The 25,020-nt window shown below is 40.7% G+C and overlaps 2 protein-coding genes across 3 annotated transcripts in view; both read right to left on the minus strand.

Annotated features, from left to right (window-relative positions):
• LOC131960671 (NACHT, LRR and PYD domains-containing protein 12-like) lies at positions 1-12,938 on the minus strand. The gene is made up of 10 exons (XM_059325932.1): positions 12,883-12,938; positions 11,537-11,639; positions 9,693-10,172; positions 7,831-7,909; positions 7,463-7,673; positions 5,416-7,210; positions 5,167-5,340; positions 4,815-4,985; positions 3,277-3,323; positions 1-961 (listed from the first exon to the last, which is right to left on the minus strand). The coding sequence occupies exons 2-10, from the start codon at positions 11,623-11,625 to the stop codon at positions 384-386; spliced, it is 3,624 nt and encodes a 1,207-aa protein (XP_059181915.1). The 5' UTR covers positions 11,626-11,639; positions 12,883-12,938; the 3' UTR covers positions 1-383.
• Positions 6,944-25,020, minus strand: part of LOC131960677 (protein NLRC3-like) — a 23,363-nt gene continuing 5,286 nt past the window's right edge. The window contains exons 6-11 of one of the 2 annotated variants that reach the window (XM_059325941.1): positions 23,027-24,821; positions 22,778-22,951; positions 22,430-22,603; positions 20,892-20,938; positions 17,305-17,902; positions 6,944-7,040 (exon numbers count right to left, since the gene is read on the minus strand). In XM_059325941.1, the coding sequence (XP_059181924.1) occupies positions 17,352-17,902; positions 20,892-20,938; positions 22,430-22,603; positions 22,778-22,951; positions 23,027-24,821 (2,741 nt within the window). In that variant the 3' untranslated portion in view covers positions 6,944-7,040; positions 17,305-17,351. Of the gene's footprint in view, positions 7,041-16,686; positions 17,903-20,891; positions 20,939-22,429; positions 22,604-22,777; positions 22,952-23,026; positions 24,822-25,020 lie in introns of those variants that run through there. The other variant, XM_059325940.1, reaches the window with a different exon arrangement.

The following is a 25,020-nucleotide window of genomic DNA, read 5'->3' on the forward strand; positions in this document are numbered from 1 at the left end:
GTGAGGTTTATAAACCAGCAGATGTCACTGTGCTGCTGCTGAGTCTGAAGCCTCAAAGCTTCCTGCACCGTCCCTAAAAACATATACAATTTAATACAAGTTTATTACAGCATGTTTACATGGACACAGATACACTTTACATTGTTTATACAGTGTGTCCCACAGAGTCACTTTGAATCACAGCACCAGGGAGGAGGCAGATGTTACACATCAGGAAGTGTTTCTAGTGAAACATGTTGATCATCAAAGAGATGAAATCAGACAAATGAATGTTTTGTGTTTGAGTCTGAGACAGATCTGCTTCACAATGCAGAGTGTGAGTGATGGTGAACAGACTGAACTTTGATTTCAGTCAGCAGAGTTTCTGTCCACAGGAGAGACTCTCAGACCTGCAGAGGACACAGAGACACTGAGGAACCATATGGCACGAACCGAAACCCAAACCCAGGATAAAGAGGTTGAGTGAATGTGGTGTTGAAGGTGTGGAGGTGGATCAGAGAGTCAGAGGAGACTCTGTAGAATGACAGAGAGCCAGCAGGACAGTCCACATACACTGCTACTCTACCAGAGGAGGAGGAGGAGGAGGAGGAGGAGGAGGAGGAGGAGGAGGAGGAGGAGGAGAGGTCTGTACTTCTGTTATTGTGCCAGACAGAGTAACCACCATCAGAGCACCACAGACTCCAGGACTGATCATTCCATCCAAACTCACAGTCTTCACTGTGTCCTCTCCTGCTGATTCCTCTGTAACTCACTGATATAGAAACTCCTCCTCTCCACTCGACCTCCCAGTAACAGCGACCAGTCAGACCAGTTCTACACAGCAGCTGAGGACAGGAGTCAAATCTGTCTGGATGATCAGGATATGACTGATCCTCTCTCACACGTGTCACCTTCCTGTTGTTGTCAGACAGTTTGAGGAATCTGTTTACTGTGTTTGTGTCCAGTTCCAGTTCACAGACATCTGATGGAGAGAACAAGACACAAAACAGCTGCAGGTTATCATCTGCTGATTCATTAACAACTTTACTGACAATTACTGAAAGAAAACCATTCAAAGTTTCACAGTGTAACAGTAAGTTAACATGAGAGTCAACATGTCAGTAACATTGTGTGTTTTTCCTCGTGTGGACTCGAGGATGACAGCTGATGGAGATCCACATCAATAAACACACGTAGTGAATAAAGTCTCACAAATAAAATTGACACATCATCTTCCACTGCAGCACAAAGCAGCTCTGAACCATCTGCTTTATTAAACTGTTATTAGCTCCACCAAAGAGTCACATTCAGCACAAAGTTCAGATCTTTGATCATCAAATGTCAAACTGTCCACTGCTACAGAAAACTTTCACCACAGTCTGGATTTTTAAATGAATATCAGAGGGCTGTGGCTCCACCAACTGGCTTTAAGGTGCTTTTCATCCACCAGGGGCCAGATGCAAGAAACTCAACACACAAATATGCAAACACAATGGGCCTCATTCACGAACCGTTCTTAAGAACAAATTTGTTCTTAAGTCCTACTTACGAAGATTTTACGTAGATTGTGGCATTCATGAATTTTTTTCTTATCCAGGATTTTTCTTAGGTAAGAACAAATCCTACCAACACTCAGGAGTCTTAAGCACATTTCAGTGCTGACATGTTGGCCTGGTTGAGTTGTCTTAAGTTCAATAAAATACACTACAGTGACATTTCCGTCATATTTATGAATTTATTTATTTATTAATTTCTTTTTTTTTCATTTTTCATTTTAATTAAATTAAATGTGCCAACGCTTTAACATGAATCAAGTAAATTGGAAATCATGCCGTCCATTAGTGATACCAGCCTGTTTATAGGTAGGTGGCATTTCTCCATCCACGGCTACAAAACAATGGTATATATATTACTGCTGCAGGAGGCTCTGTCTGTTCTGGTTCTGTTGCAGGTTGGCTCTGCAGGACTTCATGTGTGATAAAAAAAATAAAAATAAAATCAAGCCAAGGTTGCAACCCCTCAGTCCAATACTAAAGACATATTTTGAGCTTACACACTATGGTAAACTCCTGCCTTACAGGGCACCCGTTTTATATACATATATATACATATATATATGTATATATATATATACACACACACATATATACATATATATATACATATATATATGTATATACATATATACATTTACATATATATATACATATATATACACATACATATACATATATATATATATATATATATATATACATACATATATAAGGTATTATTCCAGAAAATAAATTGTTTGCGTTGTTGCAACCTGCACTAAGGCTGCTAAATATAATGTTCTTCCTCCAAGTGATCTCCTGCAGCAGAACTTGTAGTTCTGAACTGATAATGTTTTTTTTTCTTTTTACCTGTGCTCCAACGGATTTACGCTTTGCTTTAGGCATTCTGTTGCTGTTTCCTCTGTGTGGCGGCCCTGCACTCCTTTTTATGGGCCCTTTTATGGGCATTAATGGGCGGTACCTATGCTAATCCTATGTTAATTAGACTCACCTGGCACGCCCGCTCAGTTTACGAGGAGATGGCATTCATCAATTTAAGAACACGGCTGCGAACAATTCAGCGGCTTAAGAAGACGTCGATGAATCTGACGTAGGGTCTTCTTAGAAACCTTCTTAAGAAGGACTTAAGAACGAATCTAAGAAGATTCTTAAGAAGATATTGGTGAATGAGGCCCATTGTTTTCTTGTGCGTATGTGTCGTACATCTGGTCTCAGGTCTCCCAGTCAGGGAGGAACTGGAAGGTAAATCCACCTCAACTCACTTTATTCAACTTCTCAACATCTGTTCACATTAATTAAGTCCTGCTTTGTTTATGACTTGTATGTTTTTGAACACTGATGTATTAAAAACATCAAGAGAAGAATATTAAAGGAACACAACAACTTTTATCCGTCAAACTTGTGAAGTTTACAAGCAGCACCTGAAGGCAACAAAACTCTTGTATAAAATCAGTTAGAGTAAAGAGAAGAAGAAACACAGTCAGCTTTCTGTTGGCTCCACTCTTCATTAAATGTATTTATTAGTTTTGTTGGATCACTGTGTTCACTTTCTTTGTGTTGGTGGATTTGAAATGGATTGATTGAATTCTAACATCTTTCCAGCCACACTGACTGAAAACAGAAGCTGAATCCTGATTGAAACTCTGGAGAAATTCATCATCCAACTTCAGTCAATAAAAAGTCTAAATGTGCTGTAACATGTGCAGCTGAGTTCTGATGAATGAAGCTGAAACACACTCACACTTCCTCAGACCAGGTCTCAGTCTCTGCAGTCCACCATGGTCCACCCTGCAGGAAGAGACACAGTCACAATCAACTTCATATCACCATTAAACATCAACCAGAGACACTCAGTTAGAGACAGAGACACAGTGGCCCTCGTTTATCAAGCGAGCGTAGAAACGAGCGCAGAACTGAGTGTATATTTCGTCTTACGACAGGGTTCACGTGGGATTTATCAAACGATCGTATCTCTCCAATCACAGCGTAAAAATGATCGGCTGTTGATAAATGTGGCGGCTCGAAACGAGCGTCATTTAAATGTCACGCCCTAATATATACCCGATTCAGAAGACTCGCCTTCAGAGTTTACGACACCGAAGGGCGCAATACGGCCAAAACGAGGATTTTCCCCCCCTAAAGTCGCTTTATTAGCAAAGTGCACCGTTACAATTAACAATACGGGCAATATAGACATATTAAAGAAATACGCAGCAACCGAGGTTTATGAAATAAAAGTACTTATAGTTATAAACTCAAACAAGTTCAGTGAATATTTTATATTTGGAGCACGGACTTAAAAGTTTTCAAACCTTTTTGGTTGAAGGAGGTAAACAATGTTTTAAAGTAAGTTTTAATTCTAAACGAAGAGGAATTTCTCAGAGTCAGAAAGTGAAACGCTGATGTCCAACAGCTGCAACACAACAAACTAGTTTTGTTTGGCAGCATAAAAAGTGAAAAGGAAGGAAATCAGTGGTGCTGTCAGCAGAGTAGCGGACTATTAAACTCCCGGCGAGGTTTGAGTAATTAATTTATACATCGTGATATATAAAGCCTAATAATCTATATAATATCCGAATATTGCTATTATTATGATGGAGAGATATTATTAACCTCTTTACATTTACTAAGAATGATGTCCTTGTCAGAGGAGCGTGTGGCAGCGCTGATTGGAAATGTTTCTACTCAGGCAGCACCGCTGGTAAAAGAGATGCTGATGCTCCGGTGTCGGAGCTGGATAACAATAATAATAATAATAATAATAATAATGATAACAGTAAACAGCAGAAGACAATAACATTTAATATCCTCGGCTAGTATTCTGTTTAAAGAATTTCACGATCGCAGGGTGTATTTATTTTAAATTATGTTTTAATGATAAATTATATAGTCTAAACATGTTTTGCTTTGTCACCATTAAAAATCAAAACACCACAGAGTTTTATCAGCTCCAGGCATCGGTACAATAGTCTAAGATCAATTCTCAGACTCAGACGTGTGGACTTCACGCTGACTCAAATTTGTGTACACGAGCTGAGAGCAGACGCGAGATCTGATCGTACCGTCCGCTCACGTCCAAATTGATAAATGCCGAGGCTTGTGTATAAATCATCTTACGCCCACTTTACGCTCACTTTCTGACGTACGCTCATTTGATAAATGAGGGCCAGTGAGAGCTGGTGTCTGTCCACCTGTCCACACCTGAGTGTGTCCACCTGTCTGTCTGTCTGTCTGTCTGTCTGTCTATACCTGAATGTCCACCTGTTTGTCTGTCTATACCTGAGAGTCTCCAGTCTCCAGTGTGGATCCTTCAGTCCAGACAGAAGTTTCTCTCCTGAGTCTCCTGGATGATTGTAGCTCAGGTCCAGCTCTCTCAGGTGGGAGGGGTTGGAGCTCAGAGCTGAGGCCAGGGAAGCACAGCCTTCCTCTGAGATCATACAGCCTGACAGACTAAACACACAAACACACACACACACACACACACACACACACGGCCACCATTAACTCTCTAAAATAAGAGTATTTATTTGCTATCTGTTCATTATTGTAACAGTCTAAGACACTAATGGAGCTAATAAGCAGAAAACTGTTAACATAGTGGGTTTACTTCTAAAAACAGTTTAATTCTGACCTGAGAGTTTCCAGCCTGCAGTGTGGACTCTTCAGTCCAGCAGAAAAGGGCTTCACACCTGAATCCTTCAGGTCGTTGTTACTCAGGTCCAGGTCTCTCAGACTAGAGGACTGGGAGCTGAGGACTGAGGACAGAGCTTCACAGCTTCTCTCTGAGAGGTTACAGCCACTCAGCCTGGAGAGGAATCAGCAAAACATGAGAGAACAAATAGAAACTACATTTAATCTGGATAGTGATGTGTGCACCTACAGAGCTTTGTTGGAGGCTTTGACCACTGGCAGCAGCCTCAGAAGAGCCTCCTCTGAAGCAGAGTATTTCTTCAGGTCAAACACGTCCAGATCTGATCCTGATGACAGTAAGATGAAGACCAGAGCTGACCACTGAGCAGGAGACAGTTCATCTGTGGAGAGACTTCCTGATCTCAGGGACTGTTGGATCTCTTCCACTAGAGAACGATCATTCAGTTCATTCAGACAGTGGAACAGGTTGATGCTCCTCTCTGGAGAACGATTCTCACTGATCTTCTTCTTGATGTACTGGGATGTTTTCTTGTTGGTCTGTGAGCTACTTCCTGTCTGTGTCAGCAGGCCTCTGAGGAGAGTCTGATTGGTCTCCAGAGAAAGACCCAGGAGGAAACGGAGGAACAAGTCCAGGTGTCCGTTTGGACTCTGTAAGGCCTTGTCCACAGCACTCTGGTAGAGAGGAATTGATTTGCCCCCGAACACTTCAGACCACCAGGAGCTTGATTGTTCTTCTGTCATCAGATCGACTCCAGAGTTGATGAAGGTCAGATGGACATGAAGAGCAGCCAGAAACTCCTGAACACTCAGATGGACGAAGCAGAACACCCTGCCCTGGTACAGTCCTCTCTCCTCTCTAAAGACCTGTGTGAACACTCCTGAGTACACTGAGGCTGCTCTGATATCGATGCCACACTCTATCAGGTCTGAGTTATAGAAGATCAGGTTTCCTTTCTCCAGCTGATCAAAAGCCAGTTTTCCCAGAGACTCAATCATCTTCCTGCTCTCTGTACTCCACTGTGGATCTGTCTCAGCTCCTCCATCGTACTTGATGTTCTTCACTTTGGACTGAACCACCAGGAAGTGGATGTACATCTCAGTCAGGGTCTTGGGCAGCTCTCCTCCCTCTCTGGTTTTCAACAGATCCAGAACTGTAGCAGAGATCCAGCAGAAGACTGGGATGTGGCACATGATGTGGAGGCTTCGTGACGTCTTGATGTGGGAGATGATTCTGCCGGCCTGCTCCTCTTCTCTGAATCTCTTCCTGAAGTACTCCTCCTTCTGTGGGTCAGAGAACCCTCTGACCTCTGTCACCATGTCAACACAGTCAGCAGGGATCTGATTGGCTGCTGCAGGTCGTGTGGTTATCCAGAGGCGAGCAGAGGGAAGCAGTTTCCCTCTGATGAGGTTTGTCAGCAGCACATCCACTGAGGTGGACTCTGTGACATCAGTCAGGATCTCAGTGTTGTGGAAGTCCAGAGGAAGTCGATACTCATCCAGACCGTCAAAGATCAACACAACGTGGAACTTTTCAAACCTGCAGATTCCTGCTTCTTTGGTTTCAGGAAAGAAGTGATGAACAAGTTCCACCAAGCTGAACTTTTTCTGTTTCAGCACATTCAGCTCTCTGAAAGTGAATGGAAATGTGAAGTGGATGTCCTGGTTGGTTTTGTCTTCAGCCCAGTCCAGAGTGAACTTCTGTGTTAAGATTGTTTTCCCAATGCCAGCCACTCCCTTTGTCAGCACTGTTCTGATTGGTTCATCTATTCCAGGTGAGGTTTTAAAGATGTCTTCTTGTCTGATTGTTGTTTCTGGTCTGTCTGGTTTCCTGGATGCTGTTTCAATCTGTCTGACCTCATGTTCATCATTGACCTCTGCAGTCCCTCCCTCTGTGATGTAGAGCTCTGTATAGATCTGATTCAGAAGGGTTGGGTTTCCTGCTTTGGAGATCCCCTCAAACACACACTGGAATTTCTTCTTCAGGTTAGACTTCAGTTTACCTTGGCACACTGGAGCACAAGTTCCTGAATGAACAAATTAAATCAAATCAGCGAGAGTATCCTGTAGAAAATCAGAGAATCTAAACATTTAATTGTGTCTGTGTAGTTTTTGCTCCTGTGTCAGTTTTATTCAGGTCATCAGTTGAGGACGAACAGCTTCTGATCTGATGCAGATGTGTGCAGCATATTTACTTCAGCAATTATAAATATAAGCTTTGCCCATGTTGCCTCCATTTTATCTTTCATCATGTTACATTTTTAAAGAAATCCACTTACTGCTCTTTAGACAGTCAGCAAGCTCCTCCTGCTTCATTCTTCTCAGGAAGTTAATTGTGATCTTCAGAAACTCCTCTCTGTTGCTCCTCCTCTGCTCCTCATCCTCATCCTCCCTCTGACTCTCTAAGCATTCTGGGTAATCTGGACTCAGAACTTTCTGGATCTTCTTCAGCTCGTTCTTTACAAAAGTGACGATGTTCTCCTCCAGCAACTGTAACAGAATGATAAATTGAACATTTAGTTAAAAGCTCACATGTCATTCATCTGTCAGTCTGAAGGTTGCTGGTCCAAACAGAGCAGCACCATGAATGGTAGATAAACATTAATCTGTAGTTTATAGTGAAAGGTTTGTTTGTACATGCACACACCATAAATATGGAGTCCAGGTCTGTTTGATGCTGTGGGGCTGACTGACCACTGAGGCCCTCTGAGCTCTCCTGCTGAACTCTGCAGAGAAAACATCAAGTGTAGGAACATTTAATGACATACATATGTAAATGGCTTTCTAAAGGAGATCTGAGATGATGACACAATGACAGAACTGTTGCTCAGGAGGAAGAGTGGCTGGTATATGGCTGGTGTATGATGATCCTTTAAAAAGAATACATGCAGGCCCCTTCAGAAATATTGGTGTCACTCTGTGAAGGCTTTGAGAGTTAAGCAAGGGGTTCAAGCAACAGTATTATGATGCAAATAAAGCTAGGCATCCTAATAACAAATAGGGGTAAGGAGAAATGACAACATTGTTTCCGGGGCCTGTGAGTTGTTATTTTTTTCGAACAGTGAGCAACAACTAGTCCCCCAAAGAGGAATTGTGAAGGAGGAATCTGTATGGTATATAAAGTAAAGCCCAACAGAGAATTCTTTAGTCAATCCTGGTCTGGACAATTGACTCTGGTTTTATGTCTTCTGTATGAGAATAAACTCTACTGCATCAAACTCTGATCATCTCCTGAGTACCTTTTGCGCCTGCATTTCGTATCAAGTTTTTCGGGAAAGAATTGGTGCATATGTTTCTGTATCAGGGGACCAGTGCCCTCATCTGGTCCAGGCTTGATCCACGACACTTTTACACAACAGGGGTCTGATCAAGGTGGGCAGGGTCACCTGGGAGAAGGAGTCCACCATGAAGAGAACTGAAACACCCAAAGACACCAGATCACATCACTGATGAGTTAAAGTGCATAGTTGGGTATCTCTCAAACCATCAAGTCTGGTTTAGCTAGTGATGCCTGAAGACAGACTTGGAGACAAACAACAACAGGTTGGTAATGACTGGAGGGACAGCTGGCAGCAGGAAGGTTAGCAACCCAACCTGCATGTTCACTGAGGAAGAACTCCATGGAGCTGCAGACAGACCTTCAAGCAGATACTTGGGGATGAGCACCTCAGCGAGATGGATTGCAGGACAAGGATTTTTACAAAGAAATTATTTTAACAAGTACGACATACGTCTGCAGTGAAACCTGCAGCTGTGCCTCAGGAAGCAGAGCTGGTCGTTCACTAATCACATGTTTGTAGGTTTTATAGCTCAAGTCTCCTGAATCCACATTGATGACTGGTAATATCAGTGAGTTCATCCTTAACTTCAGTGAGTTGAATCTCTTCCTGGACAATGTCTTCACACTGACAGTTCAGACGGGTATAACTAAAGCTTTCACCATCACAGTGGTATTTTTCTGTATTGTAAAGTTGATCAAGGCAGTTGACACAACAGATGGATCCAATTAAAAGCATGTATTTCTGAAAATGCCTTCCTAAAACAAAGGCATAAGTCTTTTTTTTTTTTTTAACAAAAATGTTTTTTTTGCCTAAATATCATATATTCAAAATTTGGATCAGTTTCTTTGTGTTTTCTTAAAAACCTGGTAAAAATACTTATGCTATTATTTTAAGAGATTGTCAAAATGTACTATATTACCTCCTACTCAGTTTAAACATTTAAGTTTCATTACATTTGATGAAGGCTGTGCAATAACTTGTGTAGGACTCGGATCACAAAGTCTTGGAGCTGGACATGAGATCTAATAGTGACCTGTACAACAATGACTGTGACCAACCACTGGCATGCAGCGATGACTTTGTTAGTTCAAAGAATTCATACAATACATTTTTTTTTATTAAGTTTAAAAGTATCCTGCATTTAATCAAAAAAATAAATCTTTTGCCACATTGACGACAAAGTTCTGAGCGAGTCAGACATCAACAAATTTCAGTTTTAAATTCTTACCTTCCATCAGCAGCTTGTCCAACTTTAAAGTTCTCAGGAAAACCCATAGACCGGTCACTCTTCATGGACACACAGCTGGGTTCAGGTCCAGATCCAGGTTGTCCAACTTTAAAGTTCTCAGGAAAACCCATAGACCGGTCACTCTTCATGGACACACAGCTGGGTTCAGGTCCAGATCCAGGTTGTCCAACTTTAAAGTTCTCAGGAAAACCCATAGACCGGTCACTCTTCATGGACACACAGCTGGGTTCAGGTCCAGATCCAGGTTGTCCAACTTTAAAGTTCTCAGGAAAACCCATAGACCGGTCACTCTTCATGGACACACAGCTGGGTTCAGGTCCAGATCCAGGTTGTCCAACTTTAAAGTTCTCAGGAAAACCCATAGACCGGTCACTCTTCATGGACACACAGCTGGGTTCAGGTACAGGGTCAGGGTCAGGGTCAGGTTCAGGTCCAGGTTCAGGTCTCTCCTGCTGCACTCTAATAAAAAAGAGAGTGGTTAATAATGTTCCTAAAAGGTAATCACATCAAAGATTCTGACTCATTTTATTTGAATAATCAGTTTCATTTTATATGGAGAAGAGTCCTGGGGCCTCATGTATGAAAGAGTGCATAGCTTTATACTGAAAGATGTTGACTCCTAAAACTAGAGAAGTACGTACGCAAACTCAGCTCCACATGTATCAAACTGTGCGTACGCCAGGTTCAGCGCACCTTTCCTTGATACATCCCAACCAGCGTGGAACTGAGCGCACATGCACGAGCCACCAACCACGTCCGGCTCCTCCCGCAAATGAATATGCCCATGACATGCAAATAACTATAAATCGCCGGCATGCCCGCTGATAATCTCCGGTGTGGAGGCAGGAAAATGTACTTGTTGTTACCTCAGGTGTGGGATCAGCAACAAAGTGTCACTGTGGCTGTTAACCAGCCGGATCAGAGACCTGCACCATGGCAGAAGGTCCCTCAACACACACTCCTTCTAAACTCCACCGTTATTAGTTTTTTCAGGAGCCGTTAGAGCTGCCAGTGCGTAATGCTGCCAATATCATTTTTACGCATCAGTTTATAAGCCACACTTAACCTGTTGTCCCAATTAAACATCACATACGGGATCAAATATGCACCACACCTGAATTATTCTGAAAGGATTTCCCACAAACGTTTTTTCTCCGGAGAGAGGGATCTGTGGTCATGGATCTCTGTGACCTGCAGTGTTAACATCTCCATGTTAAACCAAAGAGGAAACAGTCGGCGATCGGGACTTTGACACAGTAATTGAGGCAGGTTATCTGTGGTATTTGTGCGCTCCATATTAATCCGAATCAGAAATACTTTATTGTTCCCTGGAGGGAAATTTGGTATATTTGTATATAAAAATAGTGGAAATAGCCAAATATAGGCTATAGACTGAAGAAAATATACAATCTTTAAAAACATACCGACTTCAACATACTATCATTGCACAAGTAAGCAGCAGTACGCAGGTGAAATCTAAAATACAATAATAGATCAACAATAAAATCATCTATCCCCGTCATATTTAGAATGGGTTATTGAGGGTGGAAAACGGCATTTTCCTTCATTGTCCAAAAGCTATAAACTGTAAACACAAAGCCAGATGTGTGTAGTTTGAGTATAGACATGAAACACATTTTAAATACAGCAGAAAAGATAGTACTTTCCCCCAAACAAAAGTTTGTGGTGCCACCGCACATTCTCACGGCAAGTTCACTTTTCATACATGTGGCGTGTGCAGGAAAAACAGCGTACGCAATGTTTTTGTGCGTACGCAGCGTTGATACATGAGGCCCCTGGACAGTTAGAGATCCTCATCTCACCTCTGAGCTTTGGTCTGGCTGCCATGTTCCCCACACAGACTGGTTTCAGAGGGAGGGTCTCCCTCCTCTCTGTCCTCACACTGATCCATAGCAGAGTCCACACCTGCAGGGAGAGATTCACTCTGTCACTGCCACAACAACAACAACAACAGCAATATTTCAAAGTCACCAAGTCTTTGTATTTGCAGCTCTTGAGGAAATACACATATGGAAGTGGTTACAACTAACTTAACTAGTTAACTATAACCTCAGTTAGCTTACAAGTAGCTTATGTTGTATACTACTAGCTTACAACTAGTTAAACTGGTTGAACAATTAGCTTACACTCAACAGCTTGTTTACAACTCACTCAATAACAAGTGAATGGTGTTATAATGAGCTTAAAACTAGCTTAACTACTTTACAACCACAAGAAATAACTCAGCAGGTTTATAATTAGCTCATATATAGATATAATCAATAAGCTAATCAATTAACTAGCAACTGGTTTACAACTAACTTACAATGTCCTACTATTTTACCAGCTTGCCAATAGCTTATAGCTAGCTAAACTGATAAACAACTACATCAATTAGCTTACTACTAACTCAACTCGTTTACAAATATCTCCCAGCAAGTTTTTAACTAACACCCAAGTTAACTAGCTTACAACTAGTTTACAATCAGCAGTATCAGTTAGGTTACACCTGTTTTACAACTAGCTGACAGCAAGTTAACAACTGACTCACAGCTTACTGGTTTACAACCAGCTCAACTAGAAACCAACTGAACTGAAGTTAAAAATTAGCTCAATTAGCTTACAGGTAGCTCAGCTAGTCTATAACTAGCATCTAACTCACTTAGCTCAACAAATTTACAACTATCATATAAATAATAGTGAGCCAGAGTACTCAGCTTATTCAACAAGCCAACAACTACTTTACAGCTGGTTAAAACTATTCCTGTTTGCTAGTTGAGCTATACAACAAGTCCTCAGAGAGGACGTGTGGTGTCAGGTTTTTATACAAGCTACATGATGTTTCACAAATTACTCCAGCAGAAAATCAACTAGAGGGCACAATTCCCAAATAGTCAAATTTAACTTTGCTAACAAAGTACTTTTACATGGTTGTGGTGCTACACTTGTATTGTGTTATTGGAAGTTTCATCATTAATATGAGTTTGAATCAGCTCCATAATGGTTAGCATGTTAGCTGCTGTCAGAGCAGTGGGTGATATTGATAAACTTAAAATAAACTTAAAAAACTTAAACTTATGATAATAATTATTTTTATTAAAATGCTGGAATACAAACAAATAGACCTGAGATCAGCTCAAAGTGTTCAACAGTGAAAAGAGTCACTTACCAAGAGATTAACACGGAGGAAAAAAAACTGCGTCACAACAGAACATAACAGGAGGAGGAAGTAAAGGTAAAATACAGGTGAGAGAGAGGGGGAGGGGAGAGAGAGAGAGAGAGAGAGAGAGAGAGAGAGAGACGTCCCACAGGAAACCAGTCGAGCAGAGAGGAAAAGTTTTAAGACAAGTCTGAACAACTGACAGACTGTAACTGATGTAACTGATATGAAAGCGTTCACTCAGGAATGATCAGCCTCACATGGGACTGAATGAAAATATGACAATAAACAATGTAAAAGTGTTTATTGCTGACCGACAGACGATCAAACTCTTTTTCACTTTAATAGTATCCATAATATGTATTAAAGGGGGAAATAACATATCATGAAAGGAAAAATACTTAGATAGAATTTATTTCCCCATTTATTTTTTCATTTATCCTTTATTTATTTCCTCGAGGAATCATTGGGGGCAACCCCTCATTTACAATGATGTCGAGAGTACAGAGAAAACACAAAACAGCACAGACAAAACACATTAAAAACAGTTGCAGTGAAAGGCAGAGTTCTTGGTTATCATAGATTTAAACTGGCCCAGAGTTATAATTGTGTTGAGTTTGAGTGAATGTTGAAAGATGTTCCAGGTCGATGCAGCAGAAAAACTGAAAGCAATTTTTCCAAATTCAGTCCGGGGAACATTGAGTGTTAAGCATTAAGTTTAATAAAGTGCTGAGGTATGGTGGCATGTCGCCTATCAAGACTTTATAAATGAAGAGGAACCAGTGCATGTCTCGTCTCATAGATAAAGGTGCCCATCCCACCTTGTTGTATAGGAGTCAATGATGGGTGGAGTAACTGTCACCAGTAATGAATCAGAGTGATAAACAGAGTCCAGTGAGGTGAGAGTGGAGGCAGAAGCATGTCTATAGATAACATCAGAATAATCCAGAACTGATAAAAAAAACAGCCTGAATGATCCGTTTCCTACAGAACAGAGGGAAGTTTGCTTTGTTTCTGTATAAGTATCCGATTTTTTGTTTTAATTTACTTGTAAGTATGTCAATATGAAATTTGAATGTGAGTTTTTGATGTAACCAGACACCCAGATATTTGTATTGTGAAACCTTTTCACTGCTGTGACCTGTTAACGTGGTGATATGTAGACCACCTTCAGCAATATGTCTGGCTCTTGAGAATATCATTTTTTTGGTTTTGTCTGAATTGAGAACTAATTTTAGATTGAGGAGAGAATGTTGTAGTTTATTGAAGGCTTGCTGGAGAGTTTCAATGGCTGAATGTGCAGTGTTAGAGGTGAAATACAGAACTGTGTCATCGGCGTAGAGATGGGCGTTACAGTTTGTTATAGTGGATGCAATGTTGTTCATGAAAATGGTAAACAGGACAGGACCCAATATTGAACCTTGTGGACCCCCTTTGTTAATGGTAAAAATTCAGAGCGGTTGGATGCGAGAGTCACACATTTCTGTCTGTGGGATAGGTAGTCCTGGAACCATTAACATGAACTAGAGTCAAAGCCAATGTTACTGAGTCTTTGTAGTAGCAGAGCATGGTCAACAGTATCAAATGCTTTTGATAAATCAACAAAGAGGGCGGCACAATAATTTCCTTTATCCATGGCGGATATAATATTGTTTGTAACAGATGTAATAGCAGTAACTGTACTATGTTTTGATCTGAAACCAGATTGTAGGGGACTCAGCACATCATTTAGTGAGAGGAATGTTTGGAGCCGATTGTTGACGAGAGATTCTAGAACCTTAGTGAGACAGGGCAGTTTGGAAACTGGTCGATAGTTGTTGAGGTTTGATTTATCACCACTCTTATGTAGTGGGACAACATGTGCTGATTTCCATACCTGAGGGATAACATGGGGCCCCACCCCTGCCTGAGGGCCAACATGGGGCCCCACCCCGGCCTGAGGGCCAACATGGGGCCCCACCCCGCCTGAGGGCCAACACGGGGCCCCACCCCCGCCTGAGGGCCAACACGGGGCCCCGCCCCTCGCTGCCAGCCAGCAGTGCCCAAATGACCCATGTACATGTGCTTTTATTGTGGAGGAACACGCTGATAATTTGGTTAAACTACCACATTAATACATAACCTCTGTGTAATATATGGAGTTTCAAGAGTGACACAATTTAAATAATTTCAGCAAATATGAGTGTGAAAATGAAAAACATCTACCAGTAAAATAAATGGGTTTTTACTTTTGTATTTTTCAAATTAATCAGAGTGTTCCTTTAACTTTACAGAAAACCTGTGGTAATTATTATTTTATGATTAAAAAAAAACAAACTCAAGTCCAAAGTCTGTTTCTGTTCACATTGTGGGCTAAAAATAAAATAAAAAATGGAAGCCCATTACTGCCTCATAAATACGAGGTTAAGTATTATTCAATTATTCACACATTCTTAAAAGAAACTAAACTTGTGATTCTTTTCTGTGTTCTGGTTGAAATCAAACTTATTGCTAAATTGAAGTGCTGAATCAAAGTTTTGACATGATCTAGTTTTATTTTTTATGGTTATTTTGCAGGAGTGGGCTTCCATATTTGTGTCCAGATATACACTGCTGTAGCTGTCTGTCACGTCTGCTGCCAAATGTTAAAAATATGTCAAATAATCCTCAGGAAATTTAAAGTTGTGGTGTAACTCCATCAGAAGTAAAACATCTATAAATAAATCATACGAAGCCTTGAAATTCACATCTTTGAACACGTTGTTCTATAACTCATGAGCGTCTGATTGTAAAAGTGTCTTGTAACTGTTTTTCTTTTCTTTTGTTTACTGGCACTGTCTGAACACTGTAAGGATGTTATTTGTTTCTGTCACCTGACTGAGTTCAGTTTGGGGACGTGAAGTGTCATATTATACAAGAAGGGAAATAAAAACTAGAGTGAATTCAAATAGAGCCTCCTGACAGTTTCATCATTAGTAGTGAGATAAATGTTTGTACAGGTACTTTTTATTTATTAATAATGATTACAAAAGTCTATAATAAGACAATTTTGAGAATATCAGGGCATTTAAAAAATTTGCCACTTTTTGCCCCCAAATTTCGACATGCTATAGTATGACGTTTTTTCAAAATATCGTGTTTTTTTTGGAGGTTTTTTTTAGATTTCGGGAAAAGCCAGCCTACTACACGTATCAGCAGACCATAATAAGACCATTTTGAGAGTTTCGGGGCATTTAAATATTTTGCAACTTTTTCCCCAAAAATTTCGACATGCTATAGAATGACTTTTTTATTTTGGAAATCTCAGAATGTTTTTTTTGGGGGGTGATTTTGGACCTCTCAAAATCATTTTTTTTTTTTTTGTGATTTTGGGAAAAGCCACCCTACCACATGTATCAACAAACCATAATAGGAACCATTTTGAGAGTATCGGGGCACTTAAAAATTCAGTGACTTTTTCCTCAAATTTCAACATGCCATAGTATGGCTTTTTTAAATTTTATTTTTGGAGATCTTAAAATGTGGTGTTTTTTGTGATTTCAAGAAAAAATACCCTACTACGCGTATCAAAAGACCACAATAGGACCATTTTGAGACTATAAGGGATATTAAAAAATGTTGCTTTTTCCAAATTTTTTAGACATGCTATGGTATGACTTTTTTTCAAATTTTGGACCTCTCAAAATCATTTTTTTGTGATTTCTGAAAAAGCCACCCTACTACACGTATCAACAGACCATAATAAGACCATTTTGAGAGTATCAGGACATTTCACAATTTTGCGAAGAAATTTCCGGAAGAAATTATGAAATAATTCAAATATATAAACTGGCATTTTAAAGGTTTAAATCCTGAAAATTATTGAATGTTTAGTAGTTTTGGGCAAAATTGAAGTTGTTTAAGAGATTTATGAAAAAAGGCAGAAAAAATATTGATGTATGGTGATTTAATAGCAGTTTATTTATGCATGTACATTTTTGCCACGAAGGTGTCCAAAGGGTGCAAAATGCATCAATAGACTATAAAAGACATTTAAGAGTAAAAGACATGGGATTTAATAAATGTTACTAAAAATATAAAAATTTTTTGTAAATATTTACACTGCTGTGAGGTTAATAAACCAGCAGATGTCACTGTACTGCTGCTGAGTCTGAAGCCTCAAAGCTTCACAAAGCTTCCTGCACCGTCCCTAAAAACATATACAGTTTAATACAAGTTTATTACAGCATGTGTACATGGACACAGATACACTTTACATTGTTTATACAGTGTGTCCCACAGAGTCACTTTGAATCACAGCACCAGGGAGGAGGCAGATGTTACACATCAGGAAGTGTTTCTAGTGAAACATGTTGATCAGCAAAGAGATGAAATCAGACAAATGAGTGTTTTGTGTTTGAGTCTGAGACAGATCTGCTTCACAGTGCAGATAGTGAGTGATGGTGAACAGACTGAACTTTGATTTCAGTCAGCAGAGTTTCTGTCCACAGGAGAGACTCTCAGACCTGCAGAGGACACAGAGACACTGAGGAACCAGATGACCAGACCCCAAACCCAGGATAAAGAGGTTGAGTGAATGTGGTGTTGAAGGTGTGGAGGTGGATCAGAGAGTCAGAGGAGACTCTGTAGAAGGACAGAGAGCTAGCAGGACAGTCCACATACACTGCTACTCTACCAGAGGAGGAGGAGGAGGAGGAGGAGGAGGAGGAGAGGTGTGTGCTTCTGTTATTGTGTCTGACATAGTAACGGCCATCAGAGCAGAACAGACTCCAGGACTGATCATTCATTCCAAACCAACAGTCTTCACTGCGTCCTCTCCTCCTGATTCCTCTGTAACTCACTGATATATAAACTCTTCCTCTCCACTCGACCTCCCAGTAACAGCGACCAGTCAGACCAGTTCTACACAGCAGCTGAGGCCAGTAGTCAAACCTGTCTGGATGATCAGGATATGACTGATACTGCTCCACATATGTCACCTTCCTGTTGTTGTCAGACAGTTTGAGTCTTCTGTTTACTGTGTTTGTGTCCAGTTCCAGTTCACAGACATCTGATGGAGAGAACAAGACACAAAACAGCTGCAGGTTATCATCTGCTGATTCATTAACAACTTTACTGACAGTTACTGAAAGAAAACCATTCAAAGTTTCACAGTGTAACAGTAAGTCAACATGAGACTCAACATGTCAGTAATATTGTGTGTTATTAGCTCCACCAAAGAGTCACATTCAGCACAAAGTTCAGATCTTTGATCATCAAATGTCAAAACTGTCCACTGCTACAGAAAACTTTCACCACAGTCTGGATTTTTAAATGAATATCAGAGGGCTGTGGCTCCACCAACTGGCTTTAAGGTGCTTTTCATCCACCAGGGGCCAGATGCAAGAAACTCAACACACAAATATGCAAACACAATGGGCCTCATTCACGAACCGTTCTTAAGAACAAATTTGTTCTTAAGTCCTACTCACGAAGATTTTACGTAGATTGTGGCATTCATGAATTTTTTCCTTATCCAGGATTTTTCTTAGGTAAGAACAAATCCTACCAACACTCAGGAGTCTTAAGCACATTTCAGTGCTGACATGTTGGCCTGGTTGAGTTGTCTTCTTTTGTTAAGTTCAATAAAATACATTACAGTGACATTTTCATCATATTTATGAATTTATTTATTTATGAATTTCTTTTTTTTTTCTGCAGGAGGCTCTGTCTGTTCTGGTTCTGTTGCAGGTCGGCTCTGCAGGACTTCATATGTGATGAAAATAAATAAATAAATAAAATCAAGCCAAGGTTGCAACCCCTCAGTCCAATACTAAAGACATATTTTGAGCTTACACACTATGGTAAACTCCTGCCTTACAGGGCACACGTTTTATATACATATATGTATATATATATATATATATATATATATATATACATACATGTATATATATATATATATATATACATACATACATACATATATACATATATATATATATACATACACATATACATATATACATATACATATATACATATCTATACATACATACATATATACATATATATACATACATACATATATGTATACATATACATATATACATATATACATACATACATATACATATATATACATATATATACATATACACATATATATACATATATATACATATACACATATATATATACATATATATACATATACATATATATATACACATATATATACATATACATATATACATATACATATATATATATATATATACATATACACATATACAGTCATGGCCAAAAATATTGGCACCCCTACACTTCTGTCAGATAATGCACCATTTCTCCCAGAAAATTGTTGAAACTACAAATGCTTTGGTATTCACATGTTTATTTCTTTTGTTTGCATTGGAACAACACAAAAAATGCAGAGAAAAAAAAAGCCAAATCTGATCATTCCATACAGAACTCCAAAAATGGACTGGACAAAATTATTGGCACCCTAAACTTAGTATTTGGTAGCACACCCTTTGGAAAAAATAACTGAAATCAATCGCTTCCTGTAACCATCAATGAGTTTCTTACACCTCTCTACTGGAATTTTGGACCACTCTTCTTTTGCCAACTGCTCCAGGTCTCAGATTTGAAGGGTGACTTCTCCCAACTGCTGTTTTGAGATCTCTCCACAGGTGTTCTATGGGATTTAGATCTGGACTCATTGCTGGCCACTTCAGAACCCTCCAGCGATTTGTCTTCAACCATTTCTCGGTGCTTTTTGAAGTGTGCTTTGGGTCATTAACCTGCTGGAAGACCCATGAACTCTGATGGAGACCCAGCTTTCTGACACTGGGCCCTACATTGCGCCCCAAAATTCTTTGATAGTCTTCAGATTTCATGATGCCATGCACACAGTCAAGGCATCCAGTGCCAGAAGCAGCAAAGCAACCCCAAAACATCTGTGAACCTCCACCATGTTTGACCGTAGGGACCCTGTTCTTTTCTTTGAAGGCCTCATTTCGTTTTCTGTAAACAGTACAATGATGTGCTTTACAAAAAAAGCTCTACTTTGGTCTCATCTGTCCACAGGACGTTCTCCCAGAAGGATTTTGGCTTCCTCAGGTACATTTTGACATTTTTTGTGTCTCTGTGTCAGCAGTGGGGTCCTCCTGGGTCTCCTACCATAGCGTCCCATTTCATTCAGACTGCGACGGATAGTGCGAGTTGACACTGTGGTACCCTGTGTCTGCAGGTCAGCTTGAATTTGTTTGGAAGTTGATCAAGGTTCTTTATCCACCATCCGAACAATCCTTTGTTGCAATCTATCATCAATTTTTCTCTTCCGTCCACGTCCAGGGAGGTTAGCTACAGTGCCATGGGCTGTAAACTTCTTGATGATGTTGCGCACAGTAGACACAGGAACATTAAGATCTCTGGAGATGGACTTGTAACCTTGAGATTGTCCATGCTTTTCAACAATTTTGGTTCTCAAATCCTCGGACAATTCTCTGCTCTTTTTTCTATTCTCCATGCTCAGTGTGGTACACAGACACACAACACAAAGGTTGAATCAACTTTTATCCATTATAACTGGCTGCAAGTGTGATTTCTATATTGACAGAACCTGTTACTTGCCACAGGTGAGTTTAATTACAAATTAAAGGAGCATCACATGCTTGAAAAACAATTATTTCTTACAATTTTGAAAAGGTGCCAATAATTTTGTCCAGTCCATTTTTGGAGTTCTGCATGGAATGATCAGATTTGGCTTTTTTTCTCAGCTTTTTTTGTGTTGTTCCAATGCAAACAAAAGAAATAAACATGTGAATACCAAAGTATTTGTATTTGCATCGGTTTTCTGGGAGAAGTGGTGCATTATCTGACAGAAGCGCAGGGGTGCCAATATTTTTGGCCATGACTGTATACACATATCCATATATATATATATATATATATACTCTGCAGAAATTCATCATCCAACTTCAGTCACTAAAAAGTCTAAATGTGCTGTAACATGTGCAGCTGAGTTCTGATGAATGAAGCTGAAACACACTCACACTTCCTCACACCAGGTCTCAGTCTCTGCAGTCCACCATGGTCCACCCTGCAGGAAGAGACACAGTCACAATCAACTTCATATCACCATTAAACATCAACCAGAGACACTCAGTCAGAGACAGAGACACAGTGGCCCTCATTTATCAAGCGAGCGTAGAAACCAGCGCAGATCTGAGTGTATATTTCGCCTTACGACAGGGTTCACGTGTGATTTATCAAACGATCGTATCTCTCCAATCACAGCGTAAAAATGATCGGCTGTTGACAAATGTGGCGGCTCGAAACGAGCATCACTTAAATGTCACGCCATAATATATACCCGATTCAGAAGACTCGCCTTCAGAGTTTACGACACTGAAGGGCGCAACACGGCCAAAAAGAGGATCCCCCCCCCCCCCTAAAGTCAACTTTATTAGCAAAGTGCACCGTTACAATTAACAATAGGGGCAATATAGACATATTAAAGAAATACATAGCAACCGAGGTTTATGAAATAAAAGTACTTATAGTTATAAACTCAAACAAGTTCAGTGAATATTTTATATTTGGAGCACGGACTTAAAAGTTTTCACACCTTTTTGGTTGAAGGAGGTAAACAATGTTTTAAAGTAAGTTTTAATTCTAAAAGAAGAGGAATTTCTCAGAGTCAGAAAGTGAAACGCTGACGTCCAACAGCTGCAACACAACAAACTAGTTTTGTTTGGCAGCATAAAAAGTGAAAAGGAAGGAAATCAGTGGTGCTGTCAGCAGAGTAGCAGACTATTAAACTCCGCGCGAGGTTTGAGTAATTAATTTATACATCGTGATATATAAAGCCTAATAGTCTATATAATATCCGAATGTTGCTATTATTATGATGGAGATATATTATTAACCTCTTTACATTTACTAAGAATGATGTCCTTGTCAGAGGAGCGTGTAGCAGCGCTGATTGGAAATGTTTCTACTTGGGCAGCACCGCTGGTAAAAGAGGCGCTGACGCTCCGGTGTCGGAGCTGGATAATAATAATAATAATAATAATAATAATAATAACAGTAAACAGCAGAAGACAATAACATTTAATATCCTCGGCTAGTATTCTGTTTAAAGAATTTCACGATCGCAGGGTGTATTTATTTTAAATGATGTTTAATGATAGCTTATGTAGTCTAAACATGTTTTGCTTTGTCACCATTAAAAATCAAAACACCACAGAGTTTTATCAGCTCCAGGCATCGGTACAATAGTCTAAGATCAATTCTCAGACTCAGACGTGTGGACTTCACGCTGACTCAAATTTGTGTACACGAGCTGAGAGCAGACGCGAGATCTGATCGTACCGTCCGCTCACGTCCAAATTGATAAATGCCGAGGCTTGTGTATAAATCATCTTACGCCCACTTTACGCTCACTTTCTGACGTACGCTCATTTGATAAATGAGGGCCAGTGAGAGCTGGTGTCTGTCCACCTGTCCACACCTGAGTGTGTCCACCTGTCTGTCTGTCTGTCTGTCTGTCTGTCTATACCTGAATGTCCACCTGTTTGTCTGTCTATACCTGAGAGTCTCCAGTCTCCAGTGTGGATCCTTCAGTCCAGCAGACAGAAGTTTCTCTCCTGAGTCTCCTGGATGATTGTAGCTCAGGTCCAGCTCTCTCAGGTGGGAGGGGTTGGAGCTCAGAGCTGAGGCCAGAGAAGCACAGCCTTCCTCTGAGATCATACAGCCTGACAGACTAAACACACACACACACACACACACACACACACACAGTAACCATTAACTCTCTAAAATAAGAGTATTTCCTTGCTAGATGTTCATTATTGTAACAGTCTAAGACACTAATGGAGCTAATAAGCAGATAACTTTAACATAGTGGGTTTACTTCTAAAAACAGTTTAATTCTGACCTGAGAGTTTCCAGCCTGCAGTGTGGACTCTTCAGTCCAGCAGAAAAATGCTTCACACCTGAATCCTTCAGGTCGTTGTTACTCAGGTCCAGGTCTCTCAGACTAGAGGGCTGGGAGCTGAGGACTGAGGACAGAGCTTCACAGCTTCTCTCTGAGAGGTTACAGCCACTCAGCCTGGAGAGGAATCAGCAAAACATGAGAGAACAAATAGAAACTACATTTAATCTGGATAGTGATGTGTGCACCTACAAAGCTTTGTTGGAGGCTTTGACCACTGGCAGCAGCCTCAGAAGAGCCTCCTCTGAAGCAGAGTATTTCTTCAGGTCAAACACTTCCAGATCTGTTTCTGATGACAGTAAGATGAAGACCAGAGCTGACCACTGAGCAGGAGACAGTTCATCTGTGGAGAGACTTCCTGATCTCAGGGACTTTTGGATCTCCTCCACGAGAGAACGATCATCCAGTTCATTCAGACAGTGGAACAGGTTGATGCTTCTTTCGGGAGACAGATCCTCTCTGATCTTCTTCTTGATGTACTGGGATGTTTTCTTGTTGGTCTGTGAGCTACTTCCTGTCTGTGTCAGCAGGCCCCTGAGGAGAGTCTGATTGGTCTCCAGAGAAAGACCCAGGAGGAAGCGGAGGAACAAGTCCAGGTGTCCGTTTGGACTCTGTAAGGCCTTGTCCACAGCACTCTGGTAGAGATGGGTTGATTTGCCCCCGAACACCTCAGACCACCAGGAGGTTGATTGTTCTTCTGTCATCAGATTGACTCCAGATTTGATGAAGGTCAGATGGACATGAAGAGCAGCCAGAAACTCCTGAACACTCAGATGGACGAAGCAGAACACCCTGTCCTGGTACAGTCCTCTCTCCTCTCTAAAGACCTGTGTGAACACTCCTGAGTACACTGAGGCTGCTGTGATATCGATGCCACACTCTGTCAGGTCTGAGTCATAGAAGATCAGGTTTCCTTTCTGCAGCTGATCAAAAGCCAGTTTTCCCAGAGACTCAATCATCTTCCTGCTCTCTGGACTCCACTGTGGATCTGTCTCAGCTACTCCATCGTACTTGATTATCTTCACTTTGGACTGAACCACCAGGAAGTGGATGTACATCTCAGTCAGGGTCTTGGGCAGCTCTCCTCCCTCTCTGGTCTTCAACAGATCCAGAACTGTAGCAGAGATCCAGCAGAAGACTGGGATGTGGCACATGATGTGGAGGCTTCGTGATGTCTTGATGTGAGAGATGATTCTGCCGGCCTGCTCCTCTTCTCTGAATATCTTCCTGAAGTACTCCTCCTTCTGTGGGTCAGTGAACCCTCTGACCTCTGTCACCATGTCAACACAGTCAGCAGGGATCTGATTGGCTGCTGCAGGTCGTGTGGTAATCCAGAGGCGAGCAGAAGGAAGCAGTTTCCCCCTGATGAGGTTTGTCAGCAGCACATCCACTGAGGTGGACTCTGTGACATCAGTCAGGATCTCAGTGTTGTGGAAGTCCAAAGGAAGTCGACACTCATCCAGACCGTCAAAGATCAACACAACATGGAACTTTTCAAACCTGCAGATTCCTGCTTCTTTGGTTTCAGTAAAGAAGTGATGAACAAGTTCCACCAAGCTGAACTTTTTCTCTTTCAGTACATTCAGCTCTCTGAAGGTGAATGGAAATATGAACATTATGGCCTGGTTGGTTTTGTCTTCAGCCCAGTCCAGAGTGAACTTCTGTGTTAAGACTGTTTTCCCAATGCCAGCCACTCCCTTTGTCAGCACTGTTCTGATTGGTTCACCTCTGCCAGGTGAGGCTTTAAAGATGTCTTCTTGTCTGATTGTTGTTTCTGGTCTGTCTGGTTTCCTGGATGCTGTTTCAATCTGTCTGACCTCATGTTCATCATTGACCTCTGCAGTCCCTCCCTCTGTGATGTAGAGCTCTGTATAGATCTGATTCAGAAGGGTTGGGTTTCCTGCTTTAGAGATCCCCTCAAACACACACTGGAACTTATTCTTCAGGTTAGACTTCAGTTTACCTTGGCACACTGGAGCACAGGTTCCTGAATGAACAAATTAAAGTAAATCAGCGAGAGTATCCTGTAGAAAATCAGAGAATCTAAACATTTAATTGTGTCTGTGTAGTTTTTGCTCCTGTGTCAGTTTTATTCAGGTCATAAGTTGAGGACAAACAGCTTCTGATCTGATGCAGATGTGTCCAGCATATTTACTTCAGCAATTATAAATGTAAGCTTTGCCCAT

This window comes from Centropristis striata, chromosome 22 (assembly GCF_030273125.1).
Source record: "Centropristis striata isolate RG_2023a ecotype Rhode Island chromosome 22, C.striata_1.0, whole genome shotgun sequence".
NCBI classification, from domain to species: Eukaryota; Metazoa; Chordata; class Actinopteri; order Perciformes; family Serranidae; genus Centropristis; species Centropristis striata.

Excerpts from the sequence above, each read along its gene's own strand:
- LOC131960671 (XM_059325932.1), bottom strand. The coding sequence starts at position 11,625 with ATGGATCAGTGTGAGGACAGAGAGGAGGGAGACCCTCCCTCTGAAACC. Across the intron at positions 7,674-7,830 it reads ACCTGGACTCCATATTTATG|TTGCTGGAGGAGAACATCGT; the intron begins GTGTGTGCATGT and ends ATTCTGTTACAG. Across the intron at positions 962-3,276 it reads GAGACCTGGTCTGAGGAAGT|ATGTCTGTGAACTGGAACTG; the intron begins GTGAGTGTGTTT and ends TCTCTCCATCAG.